Source organism: Poecilia formosa, unplaced genomic scaffold (assembly GCF_000485575.1).
Source record: "Poecilia formosa unplaced genomic scaffold, Poecilia_formosa-5.1.2 Scaffold319, whole genome shotgun sequence".
Classification (NCBI taxonomy): Eukaryota; Metazoa; Chordata; class Actinopteri; order Cyprinodontiformes; family Poeciliidae; genus Poecilia; species Poecilia formosa.
In genome coordinates, this window is record NW_006800258.1 from 89,658 (window position 1) to 111,279 (window position 21,622).

At 40.0% G+C, this 21,622-nt stretch overlaps 1 protein-coding gene across 10 annotated transcripts in view; it reads left to right on the top strand.

The window, feature by feature from the left end:
- The window catches only part of nfixb (nuclear factor I/Xb), a 200,417-nt gene that overhangs the window by 13,240 nt on the left and 165,555 nt on the right, over positions 1–21,622 (top strand). For 7 of the 10 annotated variants that reach the window (XM_016661218.1, XM_016661220.1, XM_016661230.1 and 4 more), the window contains exon 2: positions 1,666–1,749. The exons of 1 other annotated variant lie outside the window; for it this stretch is intronic. In XM_016661218.1, coding sequence (XP_016516704.1) covers positions 1,666–1,749 — 84 coding nt within the window. Of the gene's footprint in view, positions 1–1,665; positions 1,750–18,017; positions 18,205–21,622 lie in introns of those variants that run through there. 2 more of the 10 variants (XM_016661222.1, XM_016661225.1) reach the window with 1 other exon arrangement.

A 21,622-nucleotide genomic window follows, 5' to 3' on the forward strand; every position in this document is an offset into this window, starting at 1 on the left:
TCTAACAATTCTCATAGAATAATTTTATTTATATTTATATACAGTTCACATGTAGCTGGATATCTGGGAAAGTAAATACGTTTTTATGCGTTTTGGCCTTTCCTCCACATGAAAACTCTTGTTTTATACTAAAGACGATTATTTATGAACCCTTAAACCAAAGTGGAGATTTGAGAAAACTCTTGTGTTTCTTGTCTTGTGTTTAATTCACTTTATATTCCAATAAACTGTTTAAAAGTAGTTCAACCTATATATCTGTCCACAAAATGAACCTCTTAAAGATGTGTAATTCCTAACAGGAAGTTATGGGTTCTTTGAAACAACTCATAGGCTATCATAGGTTTTAGCTTTGTGCTCCGCTGCCCCCTACAGGTTTGGCATGTTTAAAACAATTCTCAGTGGGGTGTTTGTGTGGGTTCATGTGGATGAAAACTTTTCTGAAACCGATTGCATGTGTACAATATTATTTTTCAAATCGGTGTGGCGGAGATGTTTGTTTTTATAAGAACCTGGCTACGATTATTTACTCACAGGCGGGCTCTTTTTACCCACTTCCATTTGTAAGCAATTGGTTGAAACAATTTTTTTAAGAGTCCCAATGAATGCCACACTTCTCAGATTTAGAAATTCAGCAAATAATGTGTCTTTTTGTTTCCACTTCACTGTGATGTGCTGCTTTGTGTTGACCAGGCCAGGGCCGGATATACAAGCATGTGGGCCCCTGGGCTTCACTAAAGAATGTTTTTTTTCTAGTGCAAATTACAGTACAATAATAGGTAGTTCTATACATAATTCATTATGAATCGATTGGTAGGTTTAATACGTCCCTTCGCCAGTAGCTCCAAAAATGACTGTAACTTTATAATTTTCAAATATGGCTGGGTTTTTTTTGTTTATTTTAATAAAAATCCCGAAATAGTATTACATATCACTTGATAATGGGCTTATTAAGTGAATCTGAAAACCATTCATTCATGAAGATTTTTTTTCTAAAAATCTGTGGGGTGCCCCCACAAAAATTGGGGCCATGGGCCAGTGGCCTTGTAAACCCTATCCGAAGTGGGTGGCACATAGAATTCAAATAAGTTTATATTCATTCTTGTAATGTAAAAAATAAGCATAAAACTGGTTAAAAGGGTGTGAATAATTTAGCAAAGAATTGTATAGATGGCTTCCTACTGAGTTTGTGCATTATCAGACTGTGTGTGAATGCTTTTTGCTGAATCAGTGCACAGCAACAGAAAAGTGACGAGGCAGGTGAAATGGCATGGCGGCAGGAAATGCTGTTGTGTCTGAGCATTATGCGAGTTGTGCCAAAGCGAAACACTTTTCTCCTCATTATATAGTAAGAGTTGACGGCTGGCGGGGCGAGGCCTCGGAACGGCACCGCTCTGCACACGGGCACGGCCGGGCAGCGCGCTCTATTTGCGCAACACGTCTGGACTGCAAAGATGAATAGATTGTCTGCTGATGGGACTTGGAGGAACTGCGGTGGAGGGGCCGGGGGGGTTGGGGTGGGTTATGTAGGTCAAGAGGGATGAGGGGGATTTTTACAAAATCTGTTTCTGCAGCATTGCAAGCAGGTTTCCTGTGTCTTTCTAAGTTGCGTGATTGTAAATGCCTTGTCACTGTGAGTGAGTGAATGACCGCTGTGTTATGTTTCAGGCAACGGAGTCCTTTCTGTTGAACGAAGAACCCTCCAGAGCTCCTGGGATGCCTGAGTGCTATGTAGTGTCAGATTCATACAGGGTATGCATCTATTATTATTATTATTATTATTATTATTATTATTATTATTATTATTATTGCCATTAACATTATTTATGGAATTATTACCATTATCACCTTTGCATTTGTGTGTGGATGTTTGTTTTGGTATTAATTAGGGGTGTAACGAGATTTCATAGCACGAGATCCTATATTAAAATCTTAGGATATTTCTTATCAAGATGAGGTCTTTCTCGCAAAATGCTATGTAATTGCTATTGCAATTCAAGCTAGTAGCTGGGGCCGGCTAACTGTTAGGTGCTAACAATGCTTAAGTTGACATTTGTTTTTTAGCTTCTTATTAGGACAAAATTAAGAACTCCTTCACTTAGGGTGCATTCACACCAGCCCTGTTTAGATTGCTTTTATCAAACTCTAGTTTGTTGCTTACAAAGTCTGGTTCATTTGGGAAGGTGTGAATGCGAATTCTGATACGGATCAAAACAGTGAACTATGGTCCGTCTGCAACCCGCGCTCTCAGTTCGATTGAAGTGAACTCTGGAGTGGTTCAAATGCGTATACGAATGTCAATCAGACCGGAGACTGCTCCAAAAGCTGGAAGTAGACCATAGAGCAGGGCATTCTGGGTAAATACAACTAAAACAGACGTGTGTTTCTAGGCCTAGTGAGGAAAAATGGGTCGTGGTCTTAAGCCAAAAACAAAAGAGAAATTCTACAACTGCTAAAATCTGAGGCCACTCCACTTTTGTTTACATTTCGTGAAGAAGGAATCTGTGCTCATTGTCTCCTTCAGAGGCTTTGCTCGTTTTTTTTGCTGGTTCTTGGTGCAGCGCCACCACAGGCGAGGGAGGTAAACTGTTTTTTCACAGTATTTCTTTAACACAGCAGCTGAAAATGTAATAAATGTTGCAATTTTGGTCCCCAGTCAAGCCAAATCTACCAAACTATCAGGTGTGAAAACAATGTTAGTCGTTTACTTCATCAACACGGGTGTTTCTGAACATTTCTCTTCTCTGTTTTGTTGCAGTTTTCATGAAAATGTGGTGTCTTAAAAATGAGGAAAATCTAATATTTAAAAAAAAAACTTAATGCAGCCATCTATGTTTTTATTTATTTATTTTTTGGTAATCAGTCTTACTTTACCATGACAAATGTGGGCTGGAAAGGTTACTAACACCATCAGAAAACATAAACTAGTCTGGATCTATTTGATTTGCACTTGCAAATTTTTCTTTTCAATGTGACTCGAAGTTATTCAGATAAATTCTGCCTATTTGCAATTTTTTTTTCTTGGAGCATATCTGAGTTATTTGGAAGACAATTTTGAATTCCAGCTTGTGAGGCTGCTACTTGACCTGCTGTTAGCTGTGGTGTTTGAAACAGCCAATCCAGGAGCTGCTTTTACTTTCCTTGGTGCTGATTGACTGAACATCCCAGAGCGGAAATAAGGAAGATAGCATCTGTGCTAGAAGCTTAAAGAGTTTCCACTGTGTTTATTAATGCATGTTACAGTATATTTGGTGCTTGTTGTCAAAAATGTGTAGAGCTGCTTATTTTTATAGTTCAGAGCCTGAAGTTCAAGTTTTATTTTAAAACCACAATATATGGGAGAGTTAACCTTGGACCAAAATATTCTACACTAAATACCGAAGTGGTTTGACAAACCTTTCCACATTTTGAAAGGCAAAAAAAAAAACAGTGAATCTTAATTTCCCCCTACAGTTTTACTAAAAATCCGTTACTCCGCGAGCCTGTAGTATCACATATCGTTTCATCTCGTGAACTGAATGTTTCGTTACACCTCTAGTATTAAATGTGTTCAAGTCATTACTCTGAGCTCTGTCCGTCTGTTTTCGAGCTCTTCGTAATTACACTACAATCATAATGTCATTCACAGCTCCCTCCACTCATCTGCAAACCATTACCATTATTATTTCCACACACACGCACACACACACACACGCCCACACACACACACACACACACACACACACACACACGTGCGCACGTGTGTAAGAGAAAGAGGAAAAAAAGAGGAGCCTTTGCAATTTTGCCCAGGGTTCTTTGCCCCTATGGGTTAAAAATCTAGAATGTTAATGTGCAGCTTGCCATGTTATGTGAAAGGAATTAAAAAGTTTAAGACAGCAAGTGGTTTCTATAAAAAAAAAAAAGAAGTACAGAATTTCTCTGGTGGAATCGTGATCTGAGTCACATTTTCTACGGCTGAGCTCGCTTTGTTTCCCTGAGTTAAACACCAACGGCGAGTGCTGCGCCACGTTGTGTGTTTCAGCGTACAGAAAAGCACCTTTTTAGCTGCAGAAGAGTGTTTCAAGAAGTTTAGGATTCAAGGTGATCAGAAACATCAAGATCGTCCCGCAGGACAGATCCCACCAAGAGACGCCTGTCCAGTCACGGTGTGGTTTCTGTGTTAAACGAATCCCTCCACTGGCTTGTCATATGCCAGGCTTTAACAATTTAGTTTTGTTTTTGTTTTTTATTTAAGGTGCAGCTGAGTAGAAATGTGAAGACATACTGGTAAAATTGTCCTCATAAAGTGATAGTTTAGTATATCTAAAAGGAGGTTCTAATAAAAAAAAGAAAAAAAAAGTAAAAGCATTTAATTTTTTCTTAACTCTATTCTTCGTTTTACATAGATCCAGATCAGTTGGTTAGTTTTAAAAATAATTCCCAGCCACGGAAACATCAGAGTGATTTGTATAAGCTCTACTTCTGTAATCTTTAAACAGTCGTCACGTTTTCATTGGATGGATATTTACAGTGAAGCTGATGATTGATCACACGATGAAAGTTGGAAGCCGTGCGACACTATTAATTTTCCTGTGTGAAATTCGTACCGAGACTGGAAGACGTAAAACGTTTATATTTTTTTAGGTAACAGACTGATTTAAAAAAAAAAAAAAAACATGTAAAAACTATAAAATGCTGTGCTCCTGAACTGCTTTATCCTCTTTGCTTTTTACAGTGCTGTCCGTTAGCTGCTTCGTAGCTAACGGTTAGCCAACATTTTCAGCGTCGTTACACAAAAGAGCCATTTTAGTTTTCTTTTAAATTTTGATTGCATTTAATCACCTCCAGTTCTAAATATACTTCCTTACATGTCCCTTCTTTTTAATTTTTTTGTTGTTAAAACGGGACTTTAAAGGCTCCGGCTGCACTGGTAACTAAATTTAAAAGTTCTTAGCCGGGGATTCCCCTTCGGTTGAGAGCCACCACTTTAAGCAAAAGCCCTGCATGTGCGAGGTATGTAAACAATGGGCTGGCGGAGCTCACATCTGCTCAGCCAAACAAGCCAACCGCACTTTGGCTTATCTGCACTTTCTGCTGTTATCCCATCTCCTTCTACACCCCAACACACAGGTGTGGCGTCGGCAGCGCGATACTGTTTGTGGATGAGCAGTTTATGCAAATGTTAGGTCGGCTACCTTGAATAACCTGTTTCACACACCAAAACTGCTTCTTTATTACACAGTATCACAAAATGTGCTCACACCTATTGAACTCATTCCCATTTTGTCACCAAAACTCCACAACATCAGAGGACTTTATGTCATAAACCATGAAAAAGGATGTAGGATTTCATTTTTTCTTTCTTTTTTTTTTTAGCAATTAAAAATCTAAAATGTACACCATGGATTTGTATTGGGTCCCCTTTATTTTGATCCCTTGCAACCAGCTGACTTCTGAATCTTTTATCTTCCAATAAACTCAGACTGGCTCTCTTAGCTCTGTTGAGGAAAAACAACCTACAGCATCTTACTCTCCCTGCTGTGCTTCATCATGAGGATTAGTCTGTGCAGAGTTAGCTGTATTTATACTGAGGTAGCGTAAGATGTTATGGGCAGAATTTTCTTTAGCAGCTGGGCCAGACTTTAGAAATGGTTTTACACTAGCACAGGGCTCCAATTTTTTTGTGGGTGCCACCAATTTTTTATTTATTCTTTATTTTTTTAATACATGTTTTTTCAGCAATTATACTTTAGAAACGTTAGAAAGGGTTTACAGGGGCTCTAGCCCAGGGCTCCATCTTCTTGGGGGTGCGCTCACAGATTTTTTTCCTTTTAAATAAATTAATGTTTTGCAGACATTGTACTTTCTTTATTAGTCATAAATCCATATCAGGGTGAGTTGTAATAATTTTTGGGGAATTTTATAAAAATAAACAATTCTCAAGTATTTGATTAGAGTATTTGTAATTTACTTCAAGAACAACATGGAGCTATTGGCCAAGGGGTATATTAATCCTGCCACCATGAGTTCATACCAAATTATGTATAAAACCACCTATAAATGCACTGTAATCTGCATTAGCAAAATCATTTTTCATGGTGTTCAGGGCCCCAAAACAGTTTCCAGCTCAGGTCACATCCTTGTAAATCCGACCCTGGATATAACATTAAACAAAATGTCACATATTTTTGCAAATCCTTTACATTTCAGTTAACAGTGCTGTGTGTTCAAGAGGTCCGAACGCTTTCAGATGGCACTGTACGAAGAGGACGGCTCTCTGAAATGTTTTTTTGTTTTTCTTAAATAAAAAGCTTCAGATGTGACTTTCCCATACAGCAGCACCAAGCTGGTGGGTGAAGCTGTTACTGGGCTGGCTGCTCTGGAGCAGTGGTAAATATGTATATTCGAAGCGTGTGAAAAAGCAGAGCCACAGCAGACCCACCAACCGAAGCATATGGCTCTACCATGTGTTACTTAATGAGAGATTTACTCACACAGACCACTAAATGTGTGGCTCATTTAAGGAGCCGCGGCAGAGGAGTGTTATTGCGTGTGTTGCATGCGTAAAGCCAAGCGGAGGGCTGCGAGGACGCGCTCTAACCTTTTGCACTCTTACGTTTCAGATGACAGCTGCGAAAGTTAGCCGAGAAACAAAGGAAAAAACCCCTGAAAAATTACAGGGAGTTCTTAGGAAGTCAGTGCACCTGCATGAAAAGACACCAAAAAAAAAGTATCTGCATGTGTGTGTGTGTGTGTGTGTGTGTGTGTGTGTGTGTGTGTTTTGGGTGTGTCTGTGCATGTGCTTTTCATATTAGTAACTTATCGTATTCGCAGAGGAATGCCAGCGTTCTAACCTCACCGGTGTGAGGACATGAGGTTGGGGTCCTTGCGGCGGTCGTATTGCTTGCTCCTGCTCCCCCCCCACCCCCAAACTGCCTCCTCCACCCGTTTCTGGCTCGCGTCTCTGGCCTCATGCGGTAATTGGCCACACAGAACCCAGATCTCTTTGTTTCGCCGGCAGAGGCTTGTGGTGGAAAACGCACAAGCGGCAGGCCCCTCGTAAATCTGCGGGACTCCGATTGTCAGACCCAAAAAATTTCAGCTCCGTGTTATTTTTATTTATTTTTTTAATACATATAGTTTTAATTTTCAGGTCCTGCCTTCATTCACAGCGGAAACAGATTCAGAAAATGTTTTACTTCACAAACCCCACACGCCCCAGCGTATGGTGCTCCACTGCAGCTCAGAGACTGTGATTATACGTCCATCCTCGCCGTGTGCTACTTTTCTTCTCCAGTGAATGCTGCAGTCGCTGTTTGGCTTGGACTTGCCCTGCTGGTTTCTGAGCTTCCAGACTGGGTCAACCAGGGTTCAGCAAACAAACAGACTTAACCCTGCATGCCGCGATGAGGAGACGCATTGATTCAGATGCCTGCGAATGAATTCAAGTGCCTAATCCAATGTAAACCGGGGGCTGGAGGGAGCGTCCTCACAATCTGAAACGGAATATTGCAGAGGCTGAGCGCTCTAACCTGGCCGTGACCACAACAAGCGTTAACAAAGTCATTTTGTCTAATTAGAAGCCTCAGCACGTTCAGAGGTTTGCACCAGTCCTCATAATGCAAGCCTTAAACTTTTTTCCACCCCCCCAGAGCCGGCCCAAGTCATAAGCAGTATATGGCCAGGGCTTCCCCCAGAAAACGTGCTAAGCCCGGTGGTTTTGGCCCCAGAGCAGTCGTCCAGTGGATTGCTGAGTTTTTGAGTTGAAAAATGGTCAACGTTGTCAGGAAATTTGAAAATATCATTAGGTATTGTTGGAAGACATTATTAATAATATCTAAACAACAACTAAAGTTTTAAAAAAGATAAACTAAAAAAATAACAAAAGAAAAAACAATGCTTAGCCTGAGGGGGAGGGGGCAAGTAAAGCCTGGTGGCCCGCCAGGCTGATAATACACAAAGGGAAACCCTGATGGAGCAGCGCAAAGCCCATAAGGACGCTTTAAATTTCACAGGAGACGTTGAAAAATGTGCTAACTGAAAGTAGAGATGCACCGATCAAACTCTTTATCGGACAGATACCAATTTCTAATTTACACTTTTGACCATCCGATTTAGATTCCATTTCCTTTTTTTTTTTTTTTTCCAAGAACTGTAACACAGAAAGTCTACTAAAGGCTCTTAGAATGAAGTGGTGTTATTGAATACAACAGAAAATGAAGAAATTACATTATTCCTTATATATGTATCTACACATTTATCCTTAAGCGTTATCTTTATGCAATACTTAAAGTGCATCAAAGTACATTGAAAATAGTTTTAATGCAACTTTTCTGATCAACAGTCAGAATAGATCAGGGAAAAATCGACCTATTCCAATTTTGGTCTTAGTAGATCAGTGCATACCTCATTTGTGGATTTTTTTTCTTTTTTTCTTTTACGATCAGCAAACCATCTGACATCTTTTAGACATTCCGGACTCATAAACTATTAAGTTTGCTTGCGAGTCCAAACAAACTGCTCCTATTTCAGTGCCAACCTGGGCTGGAGTTAAAAGGAGAGAGGCTTAAGTATTTATTAAGTGTTTAAGTGTTGTTCTCAAGGATTAAAGTTTGAATCGACTTTATCACGCTTCCTTTACAGTTAAATACAAAGTCTTCCACAATCTTCATTTTGAGAATTATTTTTGTAAACCGCCCTCCCCCAAACAAATAAGTTGGTTATTTTGATTTTTTGCTGCTTTGTATGTTTTTTTTTTATTTTAAATCTTCTATATTTTGTACTCTACTGCAAAGAAGTGTAGTTAATTGCTCAAAATAAATTAAAAAAAAACCTACCAGCAGAAAGTTTGAGTCATTTTGATTTGATCAGAGGTTATAGTCAGGAGGTTTGAGAACCGAAATAAATTATAACCTAGTGTAAGATTATGTTGCATAGGAACACAAAGTCTGAGTGAGATTTTAGCATTTTCCACACAATTTATTTTCATAATTCATGACAATATTACCCTAAAACTAAAGATAAACTTCAAATGGAATGGTTAAAGTTAATTGGGATGAAATTGCTTGTGTTCAAGTGGAAATGGATAAAATGGCAAAGTGTACGAACAAAATAGGGGTACGAATTTGTGAGCTGACCTGCATATTTTTAGATAGTTTTAAATAGTTCATTAGCTGTTAGCTTGTCTTTAATTTTCTACAAACTCAGTGGGATGTCACAACTTTCTAATGCAAGTGAGGAAACTGTTGGTAATAACTTCACGAAAACCTCATTTTCAAAAAAATCTGAGGTATCCCTTTAACTGCATGTGGTATTGAGGGTTTGGAGGGTCCCTCAAATCTAATTCTGCCAAGGGCTCTGTACAACCTCGGGTCGGCTCTGTTCCCACCTCAAACAGTAACTAAAGACGAACAGAGCGACTCGTTTACCCCGTGATCACATGAAGGCAACACCGAATGCACGGGTCAGTAAACGCAACTTTAAGAGACGTAGGAGGGAAGCGCGTGCGCTGCTGAGAAGGGCGACGCGCGCCGACCACGAATTAATAACAACAATTATATTTTTAAAAATAAATAAGTAAAGCTTGGATTTACACTCTGTCTTATATATTGCCGCGAAATCTGCGAGCGCGCGATTGGTAAAACCGAATCGTCTTTCCGGAGAATTCAAAGGAAAGCGGTTAAAAGTCCTGCTAAAAGGAAAGAGGAGAGGAGAGCAGAGGGGAGGGAGGCAAAGTTTTTTCCCTGAAAAGTTTGTGCAAGCTTTCACTTTCTAGGCGGGGTTACTGTAAGCTGCAGCAGCAGCAGCAGCAGCATGGAGTGAGAGAAACAGGACGGCGAGCGACTGCCATGCAGCACTATATACCGAGCTTCCATCCAACTTAAATAAGCTCTCCAATCCTTCCCGCTAAAAATAACCATGTACTCTCCGTACTGCTTAACACAGGTAAACTCGCTTCTCTTATTTCATTGTTTGGGGACCTACTCTACTCTCTCTCAGTGTGTGTGTGTGTGTGTGTGTGTGTATGCGTGTGTGTGTATGCGTTTTAAAAGCGCTGCCTCTGTCTATTATTTTCCACACGTCTGTTAGTTTTGTCAGAGCTTGTTTCTGTTGTCTGACTCACTCCGAAACTTCGCCGCGGCTCTCCGTCCCGGCTCGTCGCGCTTCCATGCCGCAGGAAACTTTCCTGAGCACCGCAGGGCTTTTTCTTTTTCTTTAAAGAAGAAAATGGCGCTTCTTCTTCTTATGTGTACTTCATATTTTAAAAACAGTATTAATGATTGAAGAAGATAAGTCCGAATAAGGAAGGAAAGGCAGGAGAGAACGTAGAGAAAAAAATTGCAGTCGAGTTATTTATTTTTTTCCCCAGGCGTCGAGGCGGGTCTAGATTTTGACCGGTGAGAGGAGCGTGAGCGCGGGGTAGCGGGACGCACAACGCCCGGCCCGACCCGGCCCACCGTGCTCCGTGCGTGGGGCACTTTCTTCTGAGACTGGGATGTTGACCGTGAGACTGAGGAACTTGTGTGTGCATGTGTGTGTGCGNCCGCGCTCTCAGTTCGATTGAAGTGAACTCTGGAGTGGTTCAAATGCGTATACGAATGTCAATCAGACCGGAGACTGCTCCAAAAGCTGGAAGTAGACCATAGAGCAGGGCATTCTGGGTAAATACAACTAAAACAGACGTGTGTTTCTAGGCCTAGTGGGGAAAAATGGGTCGTGGTCTTAAGCCAAAAACAAAAGAGAAATTCTACAACTGCTAAAATCTGAGGCCACTCCATTTTTGTTTACATTTCGTGAAGAAGGAATCTGTGCTCATTGTCTCCTTCAGAGGGTTTGCTCTTGTTTTTTTCGCTGGTTCTTGGTGCAGCGCCACCACAGGCGAGGGAGGTAAACTGTTTTTTCACAGTATTTCTTTAACACAGCAGCTGAAAATGTAATAAATGTTGCAATTTTGGTCCCCAGTCAAGCCAAATCTACCAAACTATCAGGTGTGAAAACAACGTTAGTCGTTTACTTCATCAACACAGGTGTTTTTGAACATTTCTCTTCTCTGTTTTGTTGCAGTTTTCATGAAAATGTGGTGTCTTAAAAATGAGGAAAATCTAATATAAAAAAAAAAAACTTAATGCAGCCATCTATGTTTTCATTTATTTATTTTTTGGTAATCAGTCTTACTTTACCATGACAAATGTGGGCTGGAAAGTTTTACTAACACCATCAGAAAACATAAACTAGTCTGGATCTATTTGATTTGCATTTGCAAATTTTTCTTTTCAATGTGACTCAAAGTTATTCACATAAATTCTGCCTATTTGCATTTTTTTCTTGGAGTATATCTGAGTTATTTGGAAGAAATGTTTGAATTCCAGCTTGTGAGGCTGCTACTTGACCTGCTGTTAGCTGTGGTGTTTGAAACAGCCAATCCAGGTGCTGCTTTTACTTTCCTTGGTGCTGATTGACTGAACATCCCAGAGCGGAAATAAGGAAGATAGCATCTGTGCTAGAAGCTTAAAGAGTTTCCACTGTGTTTATTAATGCATGTTACAGTATATTTGGTGCTTGTTGTCAAAAATGTGTAGAGCTGCTTATTTTTATAGTTCAGAGCCTGAAGTTCAAGTTTTATTTTAAAACCACAATATATGGGAGAGTTAACCTTGGACCAAAATATTCTACACTAAATACCGAAGTGGTTTGACAAACCTTTCCACATTTTGAAAGGCAAAAAAAAAAACAGTGAATCTTAATTTCCCCCTACAGTTTTACTAAAAATCCCTGTTACTCCGTGAGCCTGTAGTATCACATATCGTTTCATCTCGTGAACTGAATGTTTCGTTACACCTCTAGTATTAAATGTGTTCAAGTCATTACTCTGAGCTCTGTCCGTCTGTTTTCGAGCTCTTCGTAATTACACTACAATCATAATGTCATTCACAGCTCCCTCCACTCATCTGCAAACCATTACCATTATTATTTCCACACACACGCACACACACACACACGCCCACACACACACACACACACACACACACACACACACGTGCGCACGTGTGTAAGAGAAAGAGGAAAAAAAGAGGAGCCTTTGCAATTTTGCCCAGGGTTCTTTGCCCCTATGGGTTAAAAATCTAGAATGTTAATGTGCAGCTTGCCATGTTATGTGAAAGGAATTAAAAAGTTTAAGACAGCAAGTGGTTTCTATAAAAAAAAAAAGAAGTACAGAATTTCTCTGGCGGAATCGTGATCTGAGTCACATTTTCTACGGCTGAGCTCGCTTTGTTTCCCTGAGTTAAACACCAACGGCGAGTGCTGCGCCACGTTGTGTGTTTCAGCGTACAGAAAAGCACCTTTTTAGCTGCAGAAGAGTGTTTCAAGAAGTTTAGGATTCAAGGTGATCAGAAACATCAAGATCGTCCCGCAGGACAGATCCCACCAAGAGACGCCTGTCCAGTCACGGTGTGGTTTCTGTGTTAAACGAATCCCTCCACTGGCTTGTCATATGCCAGGCTTTAACAATTTAGTTTTGTTTTTGTTTTTTATTTAAGGTGCAGCTGAGTAGAAATGTGAAGACATACTGGTAAAATTGTCCTCATAAAGTGATAGTTTAGTATATCTAAAAGGAGGTTCTAATAAAAAAAAGAAAAAAAAAGTAAAAGCATTTAATTTTTTCTTAACTCTATTCTTCGTTTTACATAGATCCAGATCAGTTGGTTAGTTTTAAAAATAATTCCCAGCCACGGAAACATCAGAGTGATTTGTATAAGCTCTACTTCTGTAATCTTTAAACAGTCGTCACGTTTTCATTGGATGGATATTTACAGTGAAGCTGATGATTGATCACACGATGAAAGTTGGAAGCCGTGCGACACTATTAATTTTCCTGTGTGAAATTCGTACCGAGACTGGAAGACGTAAAACGTTTATATTTTTTTAGGTAACAGACTGATTTAAAAAAAAAAAAAAAACATGTAAAAACTATAAAATGCTGTGCTCCTGAACTGCTTTATCCTCTTTGCTTTTTACAGTGCTGTCCGTTAGCTGCTTCGTAGCTAACGGTTAGCCAACATTTTCAGCGTCGTTACACAAAAGAGCCATTTTAGTTTTCTTTTAAATTTTGATTGCATTTAATCACCTCCAGTTCTAAATATACTTCCTTACATGTCCCTTCTTTTTAATTTTTTTGTTGTTAAAACGGGACTTTAAAGGCTCCGGCTGCACTGGTAACTAAATTTAAAAGTTCTTAGCCGGGGATTCCCCTTCGGTTGAGAGCCACCACTTTAAGCAAAAGCCCTGCATGTGCGAGGTATGTAAACAATGGGCTGGCGGAGCTCACATCTGCTCAGCCAAACAAGCCAACCGCACTTTGGCTTATCTGCACTTTCTGCTGTTATCCCATCTCCTTCTACACCCCAACACACAGGTGTGGCGTCGGCAGCGCGATACTGTTTGTGGATGAGCAGTTTATGCAAATGTTAGGTCGGCTACCTTGAATAACCTGTTTCACACACCAAAACTGCTTCTTTATTACACAGTATCACAAAATGTGCTCACACCTATTGAACTCATTCCCATTTTGTCACCAAAACTCCACAACATCAGAGGACTTTATGTCATAAACCATGAAAAAGGATGTAGGATTTCATTTTTTCTTTCTTTTTTTTTTTAGCAATTAAAAATCTAAAATGTACACCATGGATTTGTATTGGGTCCCCTTTATTTTGATCCCTTGCAACCAGCTGACTTCTGAATCTTTTATCTTCCAATAAACTCAGACTGGCTCTCTTAGCTCTGTTGAGGAAAAACAACCTACAGCATCTTACTCTCCCTGCTGTGCTTCATCATGAGGATTAGTCTGTGCAGAGTTAGCTGTATTTATACTGAGGTAGCGTAAGATGTTATGGGCAGAATTTTCTTTAGCAGCTGGGCCAGACTTTAGAAATGGTTTTACACTAGCACAGGGCTCCAATTTTTTTGTGGGTGCCACCAATTTTTTATTTATTCTTTATTTTTTTAATACATGTTTTTTCAGCAATTATACTTTAGAAACGTTAGAAAGGGTTTACAGGGGCTCTAGCCCAGGGCTCCATCTTCTTGGGGGTGCGCTCACAGATTTTTTTCCTTTTAAATAAATTAATGTTTTGCAGACATTGTACTTTCTTTATTAGTCATAAATCCATATCAGGGTGAGTTGTAATAATTTTTGGGGAATTTTATAAAAATAAACAATTCTCAAGTATTTGATTAGAGTATTTGTAATTTACTTCAAGAACAACATGGAGCTATTGGCCAAGGGGTATATTAATCCTGCCACCATGAGTTCATACCAAATTATGTATAAAACCACCTATAAATGCACTGTAATCTGCATTAGCAAAATCATTTTTCATGGTGTTCAGGGCCCCAAAACAGTTTCCAGCTCAGGTCACATCCTTGTAAATCCGACCCTGGATATAACATTAAACAAAATGTCACATATTTTTGCAAATCCTTTACATTTCAGTTAACAGTGCTGTGTGTTCAAGAGGTCCGAACGCTTTCAGATGGCACTGTACGAAGAGGACGGCTCTCTGAAATGTTTTTTTGTTTTTCTTAAATAAAAAGCTTCAGATGTGACTTTCCCATACAGCAGCACCAAGCTGGTGGGTGAAGCTGTTACTGGGCTGGCTGCTCTGGAGCAGTGGTAAATATGTATATTCGAAGCGTGTGAAAAAGCAGAGCCACAGCAGACCCACCAACCGAAGCATATGGCTCTACCATGTGTTACTTAATGAGAGATTTACTCACACAGACCACTAAATGTGTGGCTCATTTAAGGAGCCGCGGCAGAGGAGTGTTATTGCGTGTGTTGCATGCGTAAAGCCAAGCGGAGGGCTGCGAGGACGCGCTCTAACCTTTTGCACTCTTACGTTTCAGATGACAGCTGCGAAAGTTAGCCGAGAAACAAAGGAAAAAACCCCTGAAAAATTACAGGGAGTTCTTAGGAAGTCAGTGCACCTGCATGAAAAGACACCAAAAAAAAAGTATCTGCATGTGTGTGTGTGTGTGTGTGTGTGTGTGTGTGTGTGTGTGTTTTGGGTGTGTCTGTGCATGTGCTTTTCATATTAGTAACTTATCGTATTCGCAGAGGAATGCCAGCGTTCTAACCTCACCGGTGTGAGGACATGAGGTTGGGGTCCTTGCGGCGGTCGTATTGCTTGCTCCTGCTCCCCCCCCACCCCCAAACTGCCTCCTCCACCCGTTTCTGGCTCGCGTCTCTGGCCTCATGCGGTAATTGGCCACACAGAACCCAGATCTCTTTGTTTCGCCGGCAGAGGCTTGTGGTGGAAAACGCACAAGCGGCAGGCCCCTCGTAAATCTGCGGGACTCCGATTGTCAGACCCAAAAAATTTCAGCTCCGTGTTATTTTTATTTATTTTTTTAATACATATAGTTTTAATTTTCAGGTCCTGCCTTCATTCACAGCGGAAACAGATTCAGAAAATGTTTTACTTCACAAACCCCACACGCCCCAGCGTATGGTGCTCCACTGCAGCTCAGAGACTGTGATTATACGTCCATCCTCGCCGTGTGCTACTTTTCTTCTCCAGTGAATGCTGCAGTCGCTGTTTGGCTTGGACTTGCCCTGCTGGTTTCTGAGCTTCCAGACTGGGTCAACCAGGGTTCAGCAAACAAACAGACTTAACCCTGCATGCCGCGATGAGGAGACGCATTGATTCAGATGCCTGCGAATGAATTCAAGTGCCTAATCCAATGTAAACCGGGGGCTGGAGGGAGCGTCCTCACAATCTGAAACGGAATATTGCAGAGGCTGAGCGCTCTAACCTGGCCGTGACCACAACAAGCGTTAACAAAGTCATTTTGTCTAATTAGAAGCCTCAGCACGTTCAGAGGTTTGCACCAGTCCTCATAATGCAAGCCTTAAACTTTTTTCCACCCCCCCAGAGCCGGCCCAAGTCATAAGCAGTATATGGCCAGGGCTTCCCCCAGAAAACGTGCTAAGCCCGGTGGTTTTGGCCCCAGAGCAGTCGTCCAGTGGATTGCTGAGTTTTTGAGTTGAAAAATGGTCAACGTTGTCAGGAAATTTGAAAATATCATTAGGTATTGTTGGAAGACATTATTAATAATATCTAAACAACAACTAAAGTTTTAAAAAAGATAAACTAAAAAAATAACAAAAGAAAAAACAATGCTTAGCCTGAGGGGGAGGGGGCAAGTAAAGCCTGGTGGCCCGCCAGGCTGATAATACACAAAGGGAAACCCTGATGGAGCAGCGCAAAGCCCATAAGGACGCTTTAAATTTCACAGGAGACGTTGAAAAATGTGCTAACTGAAAGTAGAGATGCACCGATCAAACTCTTTATCGGACAGATACCAATTTCTAATTTACACTTTTGACCATCCGATTTAGATTCCATTTCCTTTTTTTTTTTTTTTTCCAAGAACTGTAACACAGAAAGTCTACTAAAGGCTCTTAGAATGAAGTGGTGTTATTGAATACAACAGAAAATGAAGAAATTACATTATTCCTTATATATGTATCTACACATTTATCCTTAAGCGTTATCTTTATGCAATACTTAAAGTGCATCAAAGTACATTGAAAATAGTTTTAATGCAACTTTTCTGATCAACAGTCAGAATAGATCAGGGAAAAATCGACCTATTCCAATTTTGGTCTTAGTAGATCAGTGCATACCTCATTTGTGGATTTTTTTTCTTTTTTTCTTTTACGATCAGCAAACCATCTGACATCTTTTAGACATTCCGGACTCATAAACTATTAAGTTTGCTTGCGAGTCCAAACAAACTGCTCCTATTTCAGTGCCAACCTGGGCTGGAGTTAAAAGGAGAGAGGCTTAAGTATTTATTAAGTGTTTAAGTGTTGTTCTCAAGGATTAAAGTTTGAATCGACTTTATCACGCTTCCTTTACAGTTAAATACAAAGTCTTCCACAATCTTCATTTTGAGAATTATTTTTGTAAACCGCCCTCCCCCAAACAAATAAGTTGGTTATTTTGATTTTTTGCTGCTTTGTATGTTTTTTTTTTATTTTAAATCTTCTATATTTTGTACTCTACTGCAAAGAAGTGTAGTTAATTGCTCAAAATAAATTAAAAAAAAACCTACCAGCAGAAAGTTTGAGTCATTTTGATTTGATCAGAGGTTATAGTCAGGAGGTTTGAGAACCGAAATAAATTATAACCTAGTGTAAGATTATGTTGCATAGGAACACAAAGTCTGAGTGAGATTTTAGCATTTTCCACACAATTTATTTTCATAATTCATGACAATATTACCCTAAAACTAAAGATAAACTTCAAATGGAATGGTTAAAGTTAATTGGGATGAAATTGCTTGTGTTCAAGTGGAAATGGATAAAATGGCAAAGTGTACGAACAAAATAGGGGTACAAATTTGTGAGCTGACCTGCATATTTTTAGATAGTTTTAAATAGTTCATTAGCTGTTAGCTTGTCTTTAATTTTCTACAAACTCAGTGGGATGTCACAACTTTCTAATGCAAGTGAGGAAACTGTTGGTAATAACTTCACGAAAACCTCATTTTCAAAACATCTGAGGTATCCCTTTAACTGCATGTGGTATTGAGGGTTTGGAGGGTCCCTCAAATCTAATTCTGCCAAGGGCTCTGTACAACCTCGGGTCGGCTCTGTTCCCACCTCCAACAGTAACTAAAGACGAACAGAGCGACTCGTTTACCCCGTGATCACATGAAGGCAACACCGAATGCACGGGTCAGTAAACGCAACTTTAAGAGACGTAGGAGGGAAGCGCGTGCGCTGCTGAGAAGGGCGACGCGCGCCGACCACGAATTAATAACAACAATTATATTTTTAAAAATAAATAAATAAAGCTTGGATTTACACTCTGTCTTATATATTGCCGCGAAATCTGCGAGCGCGCGATTGGTAAAACCGAATCGTCTTTCCGGAGAATTCAAAGGAAAGCGGTTAAAAGTCCTGCTGAAAGGAAAGAGGAGAGGAGAGCAGAGGGGAGGGAGGCAAAGTTTTTTCCCTGAAAAGTTTGTGCAAGCTTTCACTTTCTAGGCGGGGTTACTGTAAGCTGCAGCAGCAGCAGCAGCAGCATGGAGTGAGAGAAACAGGACGGCGAGCGACTGCCATGCAGCACTATATACCGAGCTTCCATCCAACTTAAATAAGCTCTCCAATCCTTCCCGCTAAAAATAACCATGTACTCTCCGTACTGCTTAACACAGGTAAACTCGCTTCTCTTATTTCATTGTTTGGGGACCTACTCTACTCTCTCTCAGTGTGTGTGTGTGTGTGTGTGTGTGTATGCGTGTGTGTGTATGCGTTTTAAAAGCGCTGCCTCTGTCTATTATTTTCCACACGTCTGTTAGTTTTGTCAGAGCTTGTTTCTGTTGTCTGACTCACTCCGAAACTTCGCCGCGGCTCTCCGTCCCGGCTCGTCGCGCTTCCATGCCGCAGGAAACTTTCCTGAGCACCGCAGGGCTTTTTCTTTTTCTTTAAAGAAGAAAATGGCGCTTCTTCTTCTTATGCGTGCTTCATATTTTAAAAACAGTATTAATGATTGAAGAAGATAAGTCCGAATAAGGAAGGAAAGGCAGGAGAGAACGTAGAGAAAAAAATTGCAGTCGAGTTATTTATTTTTTTCCCCAGGCGTCGAGGCGGGTCTAGATTTTGACCGGTGAGAGGAGCGTGAGCGCGGGGTAGCGGGACGCACAACGCCCGGCCCGACCCGGCCCACCGTGCTCCGTGCGTGGGGCACTTTCTTCTGAGACTGGGATGTTGACCGTGAGACTGAGGAACTTGTGTGTGCATGTGTGTGTGCGTGTGTAATAATAAACGGTCCCTTGCGATTGTGTTTTTTTTCCCTTATCTGCTGCAGTGCTCAGTTTTCCAAGTGCTTACACTTGAATGCAACACGTGCACACTTGCAGTTACACGTTAACTACAAGAAGGCACCTTGACGTCAGATTACTATTCAGTGACTGTGGGATTCTTTTTTTTATAAAAAACATTTTCATACACATTTTTTTAAGTTAAACATCTAATATTACCTGCTTTTCATATTTTTGCCTAAGCTTAAGATATGGCCCTCATGCTCCACGCCTTTCATTTTTAATCCCCATGTTGCCTTATTTAGAAATAAAACAGTCAAATGTAAGATATGTGGTCGATTTTTTGTGACTGTTGTCGGTTGTTGCTTTTTTTCCCCCCAGTTATTTTTAATACTAGGATCCATCTGAGTTGCAGCAAATGCCAGATTAACATTTTTGCCTTCTTACTGTCTTTTGTATCTCGTCTCATTTTCAGGAATAATAGTTCTTTGTTTTGAACCAGTGTCTGATTTATCCGCAAAAGTTTTTTTTTTTTTTTTTTTTTAAATATCAGGAATTTTCAGGGTGAGACAAAGTGACCGTAGGGCTATTTTAGTCAAGCTTCCACTCTAAATCTTGTTAAATTATTTGTGCTTTCTTCTGTTTTTCTTTAGAACACTGCACAAAAGATGAACATTGGAGGATATTAAATATTAGCCAAAAAATAATTAGTTTTAAATCAAATATATAAAAATATTTTTAAAGGTAAGGTTAAATGCTGGTTTAGCATTTAAATTCAAATTTAACTGAAGATGTCAGTTTAGCGATTCCCTTTTGGAGCAAAGAACTTTAATTCTTATCTTTTATCTTTGGGTTGTGTCATGAATAAATAGATGAACTGAAAAAAAGTAATGTAATATAACTATGGTTGACAATGTTTCTGTGTTCCTTTGAGCATTTAACTAGTTTACCAGCAGCATTAATGCTACAGTTAAACCTGCTAACAACCTTTTTAACCTTGAGGCATTCACCCCAATGATCTTACCTGCGGTTGTCAGGGAAGCTGTTCACCTGCCACTTTGTAAGTTTATTACAAGTTCAACACTGTTTTATACCCTAATTACAAACTTATTTTTAGTTTCTTTTTAGCTAATAAGCTTAATGCTCTTAGTAACTAATTTTATTCAGGCAGTTAGTTGGTCATGATTACCTCTTTAACCTTGGTAAAAACAACCAGCCAAACGAAGCGCATGGAAATCATTATAGAGATTATTTGAGCAAAATCTCTTACAGTTTGCTTTGTCAGTGTAAATTCCAGGCCCCTAAACTTTACCCTCCTCAAGATTTTAAAGATCTCGCTGCTTTTACTGTGGCCTTCTCGTGTTCTGCAGCTGCTGCAGGTCTTCTTCCAATAAAGCCGACTTGTTTATCCCCAGTTGGCTTCTCCTGACAGCGAACCGCCAGGGCCCTCCGTTTGACGCCGTAATTCATCCCTAGCCTTTTACGGTGGCTTTATTAAAAAAAAAAAAAAAAAGGAGCTTTTCCTCCCCGTCTCCGCGACAACTCGACTCAGGCGAGGGGATCCCCGCCGCCGCCGCTGTTCCTCAACTCCTCGGCTCCTCTCGTGCGGGTGCGAGTCGCCGTCTGGTTTTCATTTGAGAACACTCGCGGCGCTGCGATCATAATGTTCGTCCTCTTTCTGATTGTTTCCACTTTAATTCTACCCTTTATTGAAGAAGCTGTTAAAAGGCCGCGTAATGTGCTGACTTTAAGAGTCCAAAAGGGGTGAAGCGTCGATGGCAGTGGAAAGAAAATAGAAGCTTCCACGGAGCCTTCGTGTTGTCTTTTATTATGGCTTATGATTTGCTCTGAGGTTGTTTACTTTTAAAATATGGCTTTTGGAGTGTCTGTCTGTTCTAAATAGGCCTTTTAAACAAGACTTTATCTGATTTAAAACTTGCCACGGCCAAACAAAAGCTCTTTTCAGCAACATAAATTCCCCTTAATTAAAATTAATTGGCAGCAGATTCACATAAGGACTAATCTAGCACACATGTTGCACAGAACCTTCAGAAATGTCACTGACTGGGCATGGAAGGGGTTTCATATTTTGTCTTTAAAAAAAGAAAGTTGAAGGGCTTTCTTTTTTATGTCCAGATCTAAATCAGAAAAAGAACAGCCATATAGAAATTCTTCGCAGCTCTGCAGAGAATACCCAAATTGTGATAGATCAAACTCTGGCTTTTAAAAACTACTTAGACAAATTGAAGTTTCATCGATCTGTTGTGGGCAACATGTTATGAAGATATGAGAGGTGTGTGTTTTATCTTGTTTACAGTAATGCTACATGGTATGACATTGAAGTGCTCATAAATTGATGATTCACTTGGAAACTGTATAGGAGTTTCAAACTCGTTTTCTTTTCACAGTAATGTAATTTGGCACTATACAAATAAAAATTGGCTTCATTTGATTGAATAAAAACACAACTGGTTCTGTGGTCTTGAGGGCCACAGAAATAGCTATGGCCAGCCGAATTTGGCCCGCAGGCCTCAAGTTTGACACCTGCTGTATAGTAGCAAATGTATTAAGTATTCACTGTGGAATAACACAATTTAAACCAACAATTTCTACATTAGATGTTGCTCAACACTGCATCCAGGACTGCTGCTTAAATGGTATCACACAATTCTAATGTATTGTTACTATACCTACCATAATTAATATATTACTTACACAGACGCGCATAGTCATAGTGAGAAAATGTTCACAGTCTCTGTTTAAAGAATCGGCCATTTCACGGTGCTATGAAATGGTTCTCATGGGATTTTAA